Raw genomic sequence first — 12117 nt, forward strand, 5'->3', positions numbered from 1 at the left:
TTTTCTTGTTATTGTTTGTTGCATTAAAAACGCAACAGTTTTTTATAACAATAATGTTAAAGAGTGCCCCCTGGTTGACATACTATGCAACATCAACAATCATAGCGTCGATAAAAGATGTTTGTACCTTCTTTACTTTCTACATTTTCATTTATGAACCATTATAAATACCAATATCAATGTATCAGGAAATAGTTCATATCATCGCCGCCAATGTATCTGTCAGACTCGATTTGCTAATATACGATATGTTCCATCAGCTGACTATAGTAATGAAGTTATCCCCCCTCTTTGCAGCAGCTATCAACTTCCTCCCCTGACTTCCATGCACAAAGCTGCTGTACCTTATATAACCTTTACAACATCTCTTCCAGGAAACAAACGCTCTTTGAATATGTCTGTGATTGCTCAACAGCAGCTCATTGTAAGCCTGTATTGTGACCAAGAAGATGGAGCCTCGATATGAGACGGCGAACTGTGGATTCGGTCTTTGTGGTTTCAGAACCATTACGCCTCTATTAGCAGGTCAGTTTACTGACCTAATAAATCTACCAGTTTATTATGAGTGTTGTCTTTTAACTGTGACTTCAGAGGGGTACTCATACAATTTATTTATCCAACAGTGGAGCTCAAAAGAGATCCGTGTCATTAATCCCTTTCCCTGTTACAGACCAGAATTTGTCTTTAATTAAAAGTTTTCCACCGGTTTTATGTCTGCATAATGCCAAAATACAAATTTCAAATGTGCACCAACTACTGATGCTCCTGATACCCCTGGGATAAGTCCCCACCCACTGAGCTGAACGGTATATATGACTAAACCAGAGTGATCTTATTAAAGAGCCCATATTTAATATGTCAGTATAATTTCTCACGCAGTGAACTAAACTGCTCCCTTGCCATCTCAAGCAGAACACAATTGGGTAAGTTACGCGTAGAATGATAATGTACAGTAGCCGGCATTGCTAAAATGAACTGGAGTGAGGAGGAATGTTTATTGCCCTTGGGGTTTATGATCGCACTGATTCAAAGGAGCATTAAATTATGTTTTCATGTTGCTTGTGGATTGCTTATTTTGTGATATTTGTACCCCCACAATAGCTGGCAATCATGCCACTGCATGTGCCTCGGAAGGTTTTATTGGGTTCATCCTCACATCTCAGCACGAGTTTCATCCTTTTTTTCCTTTTTTATTTGGAGATGTGAGAAGCTATGATTCACGGCGAACACTTCTCATTACGCAGCTGCAGTGCAATATCCACTGTGTTAAGAAGCGAGGAAAGTGGTTTGGTTAAGGGGAGGAAAAACAATAATTTCTTCCTGCATCAGTGCGGATTTGTTATTTGTTGCTGCTCAGTGAGATTTTTGATTTTGGCTTGACCCGACACATTTCTCAACTGGCTGAGCAGAAAAGCACCACTTTAGCAGCTCTGTCGTAATTTTTCGATGCCGCTTTGGACACTTTCCGACGTCGCGCACGCCTCAGTGGGCACTGATCTGTAAGAGCGGGCTCGGTAGACAGCAGCTTCGTGTCGGGGAGGGTTGTAATAAAAGAATGTGACACAGGCGCGGCCTACGGGGTGCACAGTGGCAGCAGGTGGGGCCGGGCTAATGACAGATCCACTCGAGCGGCTGCCGTTGAGGCTCACGTCCAACTGTAACTGCTCGGCTGACGTTGAAAGCCTCATATAACCACTGGCGCAGGGTGTGGGTTTGAAATCTGTGTGGCGTCTGGGCTGCAGTAAGAAGTTATTTGTTTTCAACAGTTTCTCAGTAATGCTGCCTCGTTATGCTTCATATGGCAGCAGGACAGTTTGATTAAAATTATGGCCTGCTGCTCGGTTTTTATTATGGCTTCGGGAAAGTTCTGTACTTGGATGCGTCATTAAAGGTAGTGCTGAGTCATACACCTCTCCTCTGTTTACGGCTGTGCAAAAAGGGGGAAGAAAAAAGTTCATAAATACATTAAGCTCGCCAATTCTTCCTCTGTCTCTTCCACATCTCCCCAAATGACTGTGCTACCTCATTGAACACGAGATATTTTGTTAGCTAAGATAGAAGCAAACAAATAGCGAACCCACTGGGGTTCACTAAACATTAGAGCGGCTATATTGCCGCACTTTGCCCTGTTGTGGAAATTGTTTTGCTTGTTTTTCTGCCACAATTTGAAAGGAAGTAAGCTTTTTCTCCTGGACCATATTTGCCTGTGATTGATGGCAGTTGGATGCGGCGCACCCCACGCGGTCCGGTGCCCACTGATACAGACCATCTGGGCAGGTAGTGAAGCCCAGTGTCATTGCAGCCACACGTTATGGTTTAGACCAGTCCCAGGATGTTAGAAGACTTTACAGACCGGGGGCGTAGAAGAGAGAAAACACTTTGATTGCTGTGCAGGAAAAAGAAGGAGCTGAGTGTGCATATTCTGATTCTGGCATTTTTATTGTTGCATCATTATGATTTGTGTGCAAGGGAAGCCATTTCTCTTACATGACTGCAAAGTAAAGCCTGCATGAGCAAACTCTGCTACATAATCTGCTGCTGCTGTGCTTTGAAAGTAAGCCTCATGACAAACCCTGCACCCACCATGTCTCTTATGTCCTCTAAAGACCATTCTTAATTGATCTCCAATGACAACCAGCAGGCAGATTCTCCCTAAATCAGGAAGTTGGGTATACCTGCTGCCTAAATATTCTTCTTTTGGACAGTGGTGAGCTTGTTTTTAGAGGTTGCACTGGGCTCAGTTTCTGCTTTTCTGCATCCATTAATGCATAAAGCATAAAGCAGTCATTTTTTCTGCCATTTTACCAATATACTGTAGCGACACTGTATTCCCTGCATTGCGACTTAATGGGATTCTTTCTTCTTATCTTGAGCTAAATGCACTCCTGATTAAGAATTTTTTGTCTTATGGTAATGACTTCCGACTGAAAAGGCTTAATGTACCATTTTCCTGTCCTCCTTCAATTTCATTTCCTCTTGAAATTGTGCTTATTTGCTTGTAGTTCTTAGAGAGTTTCAGAAAAATGTACTGACTCCTGCTTCGAGTTTTCCATCACGACCGAAACTCTCAGCAGCCTTCAAACAGGCGGGATCGTCGCTGCCTGGTGTGACATGTTCTTTTTTTTTTCTTTCAAATGTATATTGAAAGAAGATTTATAGTTTGTTTTAGAATAATCTCTTGACACCTTGCAGTGTACTTTTGGCAGGCTGTGGGTTGCGTCACGGAAAAGAAGAGAAAAAAAAAGCACGTCTGCTCTCTGTTATTTACATTGTTCTTTTTGTCAAGAGACGCTAATCTTTGTTATAAGATCTGTGTTGCGTGTCATGTGTGGTTGTTTAAAGGTAAATGCTTTTCATCTAAATAATGTTTAGATAGAAGAAGTGGGAGCACGGCGTGCTTGCTTTTAGCAAGGTAATGTGACATTATTGTAAAGATCACGAGAAATGATTTCCCTTCCAGGTATGTATTTGCACTGTTAGAAGGCTGTGTGTGGTGCTATCAGGTTTCAAGATCAGTTGCGCCCTCTACTGTCTACTTTCATGCATGTAACTGATGGTGGAGCAAAAAGAAAAGCCTCACTGTATCCTAGAGGTCATGGCTGTGTTTGTTTAATAGAAGATGCTCTTTCACTTTGATTTTTGTCAGTTTCTAATACATATAAATATATATATAATTATAGAATTCATCAAACAAGCTGATTATACTTGTAAGTCCACTTGTTTTCCCCTATTTCTGTTTTTTTAGCCTAATTTAATGATATACGGCCAACACTAATGGCATGCCAGCAGTTAATTTTATGACTCTCTCTCTTTATGTATGTATAACAAGGACTGATGGAGGACTAGAACTCATAGTACTGCAACTTATGTCCTTATCAAGGGAAAAAGGCTTGAAAATCTCTTACTGTGAGATGTGATGAACGATGCTTATTGAGTTTGTCCTGTTTCTGGCACTGATAACATTTTAAAAAAGTGAGCAGTGTATAGTAAATGTTGGCTTTGTTGAACTTGCACAGTTTTGCTGCCACTTAGTGGACAATGTGAAAACTGAGCCATAGCAAAAGTAATACATATTGCATAGCATTTGGATGGTTGGTGCTCAGGAGGTAAAAGCAGCTCGATTCGCCCCTGATGGATCCATCAACTTGCTGAATTAAACTAGTTTAAAGTTGTATGAGTTCCAGTGTGTAGGTTTTTTATTAACACAGTGAAAAGAACATTTTTTTTTTAAATAGTTTAGTTTGAATTAAACACAATGTAAAAGTGATGAGTCTCTTACTTTCTCACATTCATTCCTTAAGCCATAGAAAAGCCTAGCACAAATTAAACAATGATAAATAAGTATAGTTTTGTTCTCTGGTTTTCTCATCAGTATTACATTATGGCCAGAAATAAAAATACACCTGCATATATTATTTATTCAAAGTCCAAACTCGAGTAAAGTTAGTTCAAGACAAAGAGGAGCTGATTAAGTGAAGTTGATCCAGCCATCGGTCTAAACCGATGGTGGACCAAGTGAATAATTGACATTGTGCCCTTAATATTAACTTCATTATTATGATTGTTGACAAATTATTCTGTGCAAATTGCAGTTGGTCTAAAAACTCCCGTGGCTTAGATACGGCTGCTTAAACATTGACAGAGCACGAATAAGTCTCTCATAAAATCAGCAAAGACCCACTATAAATGTTCTCTATTATCAGTACACCAGCAAATATTACCTAATGTTTATCCCCAGTACGTGTTGTGTTTACAAGAAATATGCAGCTAATTAGATCTGAGATGTGGTGGAAACATCGAGTAATTGTGTAATTCTGTTGATGTTGCAGATGTCAAACAATTGCATGTTTTTAGCTTGAAGAAAAGAAAACATAGCGTTCACTCTTGGTAATAAAATACAACATACAAAATGTCCATGAAGACATTTCCAACCAACACGTTCTCACTCCCAAAGCGTAACATTTTACGCTAGGTGACAAATCGTCTGTATATTAGGCTTTCGGCCACCCAACGCGTCCCTATATTACGAGTTCAGAAAAATGAGGACAACCGTTTGGAATCAATCTACACATGTGCGTTTATTTTACTTAGATTGCTTTGGAAAACACTATCTAACACGATTAACGGGGTGGTTAAGGTTAGGGATAAGGTTACGGTTAGGGCTGGAATACACGGTTGGGACCTGTGTTACCGCTGGAGCGTCATGCTATTCGATTTCATCCACAATCCGGCACGTAGCATAGGAACGCGGAAGGTCACCTTTTGCGTTCCCATGGAACGCCTCGAGACGTGACAAATTGTCGGTATATTACGCGTCGGGAGTGAGAACGGGCTGTTCCAACACATTCATCAGTACTTAAAATTAACCGATAAAACTGCAGTAGTCAAAGCACTGCTGTCTTTCTTTGAGTACATCTCATTTGAATGCATTTTATGGGAACCTTCAATGGATGAGCTCCACAGTTCAATGAGTTATATTCAGTAAGCAGAGAATTCACTTAATACATTGTACGTGTTTATGACTAGGATACACCCTTTTGCCAAGTACAGCACATTCCAAAGCTGTACATATTTGAGCTTACTACATTTACCATAAAAGACTTGGGACTGGCCCCTCCCCCTACTTTAAGTGTGTACTGGTAGAGGTAGATGGCCTAGTTCTGCTGGAGGTTTTTCCTCTTAAAAGGGTGTTTTTCCTTCCCACTGTCGTCAAGGACTTCCTTAAAGTCGGCCGTTAGATTGGTAAGGTTTGTCTGTGTTATTATGGTGCCTCTCTACCTTACAGTGTAAAGCCTTAAGATGACTGCTGTTGTGATTTGGCACTATATAAATAAATTTTTTTAAAAATCATGGAACTGATTAAAACTGACTTGATAAAGTGATATCATTTGAATGAATCATGAGCATTAATAGACTTTGGAGTTTTTAAAACTGGATCAAACGATCCTAAATCAAACGTGCTTTCCTCTTTCACCGCTGCTTTTAGACACTTTCATTTACAGCGCATTGTACCATTTTTATCAGTTAGCTAATCTGTACAAAAGGCCAGAATAAACCATCATCCTTTTTTAAAATGTTTGCAGCTGAGTTTCAGTCAGGTTCCCTCTGGTATATCATTTATTCTGTGCACTCTGTTTTGATGGATTGCACGCACCTCCTGTTTTGGTCCACCTGCAGCCACCTCTTCAGACCCCAACCTGTCTGATTCATCGCTCTCATCTCGCCTCAGTTACTGTTCACAAGCTTCCTGCAGCTACGGCTCAAGTGCAATTTGCATTTGCCTTTTCCCACCCTTAGTTCAGAAGACAGCGAGGCTATGGCTCGCCAGCCTGTGCTGAGTCACAAACACCTACAGCCTTCCAGGATTTCTTTTAACGAAGCGCTCTATGTGCACAGTTTGATCAACAGGAAACAACGGGAGGAAGAAAGTAGGGAAGAAGGAAAGAAAAGCGACAGGAGAACCATATCAAACATGTTTGTGCGTGTGGGCAGCAGAGCACCTGCCTGCTTTAGATGGTGAAATGTTGATTTCTTGAAGTTACAGGGGGATTGCGTGCTGTTTTGAACAGCGGTCTTTGGATTTGACCAGGCCTCGTTGTTACCGGAGAGCTCTGTAAACTTCAAATTCCAACTTCGTTCCAATTACGAAGCACTTATGCTGCTATTGCACTTTCTCTCTCCAAACCCATGTAGCTAATCAGATTGCTTTTAGATTGTTTTCCTCAAGTGGTGTGGAATACGCCTCAGCATATGCGGGGATGATTCACCCCAGAGACATTTGATTATTTCATCCTATTCTCTGGAGTGTCCAATTTAATGAAAAGTCATTACTGCTCCAACATAATTAGGATACCCTTTGAAGAGCCATGCTCAGCTGGTTTGGACCAATCTTCAAACTGGGTTTGAAGATAAAGTTCATATTGAGTGTCTATACTTTTGACACTTTCTTAGAGTGCCAATTAGGTTTACTATAATGCAATTTTACTTGGTTAACTAGCTTTCATTCACACACACTATACATGCATATATTCCAGCATTTCAAATTATGAGGTCAGTGAATGCACAAATAATCTTTATGAGCCGAACGCTGATGTTCTCTAATAATCAGGCTCTTTAAACGCTCTGTTTATGACTACTACTCTTGGATCTGTATGATGCCAGAGGGAGGGGATATACTTTTTATGGTTGTCTCAGGCACAGAAGCCCCACCCATCTGCTGTTCAAATATGCTGTTTGCAAGGAACCAGATAAATAACAGTTATTGTCAACTGAGAATCATACAAAGCCACATTAGTAGAGTTCAAGGATAAAAACATGGAGGTGGAAATAAGCATAATGTTTCCACTTTAACTGTCAAACACTGCAGTGGTAAGTATCCAGTGAGTGCTCTGGTTGTCTGAAAATGGTCATATTAAAGAAGTCAAATGAAGGCAGTAAGTTATCGTACTGTATGTAGCCACAGTAATGCTGAGCCTGTTTAAAATCGCTGTTCCCTGACCCCAGTGGAGGAAAATATAGCATGACAAATAGCATAAATGCTTTTGCTGAGTATGAAATAGCGAGGTGGTTGGTATTCTAATGCTGTAGTAAATGCTGGTCAGATTCCTTCAGGAGAAACATTTACTAAAGAAATGGACTCTGCGTTGGTGATTTAAAAGTCCTTGAACCTCAGAATAGCTACAGACACTCATTTGTCTGTTTCTTTTTGTGTAAATTACATATATACTTGGTTTCGAGAGTGGGTTTGCTAAAGGTGGAAGTTAAACTGCACTTTAACTTCTGTCTGAAAGAGGCCTCCGAGCAACAAAGAACACATAGCAGGCAGGAAGCAGGTTAATGGAGTGGGCACAAATTGGTACTTGATTGCTGTGGTTGGCTGTTCTTTTTTTTTTTTCCTGAATTGGACTGCTGTCACACAGTTCATGAAATGAATTGCGTGTGGGTGGCATAGGGAGCGGAAGTATTTTTCATTCTATTTTCCTCTATTGATGTGTCACATCAGGCAAAGCATCTCTGCTGTATTTTTTTTTTCACATGTTCCAAGCAAAGGATGAGAATAAAAGAGATGTGGGCCTCAGCGTTTTTCTGACCTGTTGACCGTCTCCGTAATCCTGAAGATCTGCCACGAAGTCAGCCTGACTCTGCCACGTAAGCGGGTGCAGGATCAGCGCTGAAGAGGCAATTACTTTATTTTTCAGGGTGGATAAAGGCATGGAAGCAGGAGACTTTATTCGATGTTATGAGGACTGAATCAGTATTGCATCAGAAACCATTCTTATATACATATCATGCTGTCATGTCTCATAAAATCACACTGCAAGATTTTCTGTTGTAAGTTTTCTGCTATACCTCGGTTGTAGTAGTTGGGCTATGTTACATTAAAGCTGCTCTGTCATTAATCTATAAAATGGTTGTCAGCATTTGCAAAGAGAAGACTTTAAATTATGCACAAGCAACGTTGCACATAATTTAAATATTTACACCAGCCACCAGCCTGAGAGATCAGCTCTAACTTACTGCCGTGGACACAGCGTGGTTTTCTCCTCCCATTCCCAGCAGGAGATGTAGTTAAAAGGCAGCTAGCGAGGAAAAATGGCTATCTACAGTATGAGCTCTCTCGCTTCCCTCCAGTTTTACCCTCCCCGTGTGAGGAGAGGTCTGTTGAAAAGAGCGGCGACAAACACTCTCCACAGCATGCTTCTGCCTTTCTCTCATAGCGCTCAATTAATCTAGGTGCTCAAGTGGTACAAAGTAGCTTTTGCAGTGCAGAGATCAGCCAGCAAGCTCTCACTTCATAGTGGGAACACTAGAGGAGGGAGGGGGGCTGCAGAGCGTGCGCGTCAAAATTCAAAACTCAACAGAGGCACGCATGTTTTACTCCCACTCCTACCGCTCTACGTACAGCCCACCTAACACGGTGAATATAAAGGAGAAGTTTGGACCGGAGACCAGATTTTACTTTATTTTTTCCTAATGTGAGGATCCCAGCATATCACTGGATTTTCTTTTCTCCCTCCGTTTTCACTCTCAAGCCGACCCAGTTGTGGGAGGGAAAGTGTGCGAAATCTAGCAGGACTTCTAGATCACTAAGCGAGAAAGTCTAGAGGGCATCATGGGAGCTTTAATGGTCATCTTCTCTCTTCAGCCAAAACAAAGACGCAAGACAGGTACGCAAGACTGAAGATTTGAAAATAACAAAACTAATTGTCTAACCAGTAAATGATCACTCTTTCACTGTATGATGTATTTCATACAGATAGTGTGTGTTTGTGCATATGTGTGTGTGTTGTGAAAGTTCCCTGTTAATCTTGTGCTTTCCTTATAATCTCAAATGAATTCACGGTGCCACACCAGCAGTCCATGAAATTGACTCGAAATTCGCCACATTTCGGTAAACGTTTGAGGCTGAACTCCACAAACTTGCTCGAGTTTTTCCATTTGCTTTTCACCCGGTATTGATTTTACCGTGACAGCACACAGACACACCCACACACACACACACACACAGCATGCCACACGCGACTCTCTGCCAACGCAGTCACACAAGCTTATGTTACATCGCCGTATCCCTCCAATAATGTGCTGATCAGCGTCACCGTCACAGCTTGTCACTGTAACAAAACACAAGGAAGTCCAGTCTTTATTAAAGAACAATGAAATATTCAGTGGGTGGCCAGTGGACAATAACTGACAGAGGTTATATTTAGTGGTGTAGTGGGAGAGAGACAGAATGGATGACATGTAAAGTATAGAAAGTCATATTTCACTTGGGTATTGTTGGAGGGCTTGAAAGCAAAATGAATGAGGGGCTCTATGTAACTCTCTCAAGCAATAGATCACAGAGTGTGCTCTGTAAGCACATTTTATAGAGACCCAGAAAGGAGAACATGGGATCCAGATACACACAATCTTGCAGGAGATTTCTTGCATATATTGTGCCATATGCTTGCTGTACATGTCTACAGTGTTTATAGCTTTTGGAAATTAACACAGAGCTGAGATTTTTCAAAAATAGACTGCTGTGCCTGTCGATGATGGTTGTAAGTAGACTGTGATGATAAACGAACAATACAAAATTATTATGAAAGAGTGGATTCATGTTGTCAGACACACAGTTAAATGGGTTTTCACACTCCTAGATTGCTGTGTTGGTAAAATCGGTTATAGTTGGCTAACTGAGCAGTTAACTGCTTACAAATTAACTTCCTGGGCTGGTTGCAAATACAGATGCACTGATTTCAGATTCAGACTTTTTCTGATCGTAATTGATTTTCTTAGATTGTAAATGTTTATAAATTCACTTGTTTCCACATTTTTCCTCATACATTCTTTGATTGTTTGCTAATACTGAGCTTGCTAGCTCGTGGCTAGCTCTGCGCTCTTGCTAGCTTTAGCGTTATCCACTGTCCCTTTATTAGTGTCTTTAAAATGTTCAGCTTGGTAAATGTTGTTTAAGTTTCTCCTACATACCTTTTCATGGTGGTCTCCTTGCAGTTTACTTTTAAAAACAGTGTCTTCACTCGCAGCGAAGGGCTGCTAACGTGTGGTAGTGAGTGTGGGTGCGAGTATTAGCCTGCCCCGCTGTGCGTAAAACAGACCGGTACATAATTGTATATTGCATGTAAGGTTGACAGCTGGTCATTGGTCAGGCCTGAGCACTGGAAATCATCCAATTCATGTCCTTGGCTAGTCAGTCAGTGAATCTCTTAACACGTCCTCATCAGTTGGCGATCCATCTGTACGACACAGAAATGTTTGTGCTGCAATGTAGTTACACAAACCTACTCGTTTTGTAACAATTTATGATTCACAGTTAACCTGTTCATTAACATACCATACCATCACGTACCACACACATGCCGCCATTGGTTTAGACTCAAATTGGGGCAGTAAATTTTAAAATTAACATCATGTCATATGGAAAAAGATTTAAAACTAGCGACTGAGACACTTATCAGGAATTTTACTGAGGTTATGGATCAAGTGAGCAGATCTTTTTGCAGCCAGAGAAGGACCCCCCGCTGGCTATTAGGAACATTGCAAATTCAAGGAATTTCGGCATTAGCCTCTCAGACTGTAGCGGCATCTTTTACAACAATGAACCTTGAAGAACAGCTTGTTAACTGTCTTGTTGGAGTATATGAACATGCTGCTTAAACACCCACTTCTTCTCCAGGCTAATTTGTTTTATTTAAAAAAAAAGAAAAATATTCACAGGCCCTTTCTAACATACTTACATGTTGTGGGAAGGCGTGTATTGATCTCTAAATTAGTTTATCAAGTGATTAATATTTACTATCATTTTTTTGCTTTTAGAAAATGAATATTTACTAGATGTACAACAGTATATCAATACACTGGTATTGTTATATCAGCATTATGTATAAATAAGATGTCATTTACCATTCTTAGCAGCCAATACTTTACTAGTACTGTATGTCACACCAAATGTTGAGAAACTAGGGAACAAATTTCAACCAACACCTGGAAAAAAATCAGTATTGGCACTGAGCAGATTTTAATTTTAAATGCTGGTATCCAGAATTTCACAAATGTGCATCCTTAATATTTGCTGCTGTTCTGTTCTGTGGACTTTCGGTTGTTGATCAGCAAACTGAAAAGAGAAAAGAATAATGGATGCCTCCTTCAGAAAGAAAGTGAAAAACAAAACTACGGCTCTTACATAATCGAACAAAGCGAACCCTTTTAAACCCTTTGTTTATTCTGCAAATCCAGCTGAAACCAGTTCCACTGCTGACATTTCTGTTTCCTCAAATCATGTAACATACTGATTCATACCATAGAAGGTCTTCATATAAAGACAACATAAAAAAGATGCTCTGTCCGAGAGACCTCGGTGCTATTACACTACCCACTTTAGTATTTTCCATTAATTTTCATAGCTCCACTCATCTGCATGATAAGAGCTGATGGTCCAGTAAGTAGTCACAGGAACTCTGGCCTCCAGCCCCTTTTCAAACATGCACCTGGACCACTTTCGAATCTCCCCACAGTGTTTGAAATGTTTCAAAGATAATAGACGTGCCAGTCTCATTATGGTGTTGTTCGCTGATGTGTTTGGCCTTGTGTTCGGTGTCATTTAAATCCCTCGCCTGT

The 12117-nt window shown here is 40.6% G+C and overlaps 1 protein-coding gene across 10 annotated transcripts in view; it reads left to right on the top strand.

Annotated features, from left to right (window-relative positions):
* Positions 1-12117, top strand: part of kcnip4a (potassium voltage-gated channel interacting protein 4a) — a 144122-nt gene that overhangs the window by 76742 nt on the left and 55263 nt on the right. The window contains exon 1 of one of the 10 annotated variants that reach the window (XM_031756313.2): positions 8875-9167. The exons of the other annotated variants lie outside the window; for them this stretch is intronic. Coding sequence (XP_031612173.1) covers positions 9113-9167 — 55 coding nt within the window. The 5' untranslated portion in view covers positions 8875-9112. Of the gene's footprint in view, positions 1-8874; positions 9168-12117 lie in introns of those variants that run through there. 10 annotated transcript variants of the gene reach the window in all.

The sequence above is a fragment of the Oreochromis aureus genome, linkage group 3, assembly GCF_013358895.1.
Source record: "Oreochromis aureus strain Israel breed Guangdong linkage group 3, ZZ_aureus, whole genome shotgun sequence".
In the NCBI taxonomy this organism is placed as follows: domain Eukaryota; kingdom Metazoa; phylum Chordata; class Actinopteri; order Cichliformes; family Cichlidae; genus Oreochromis; species Oreochromis aureus.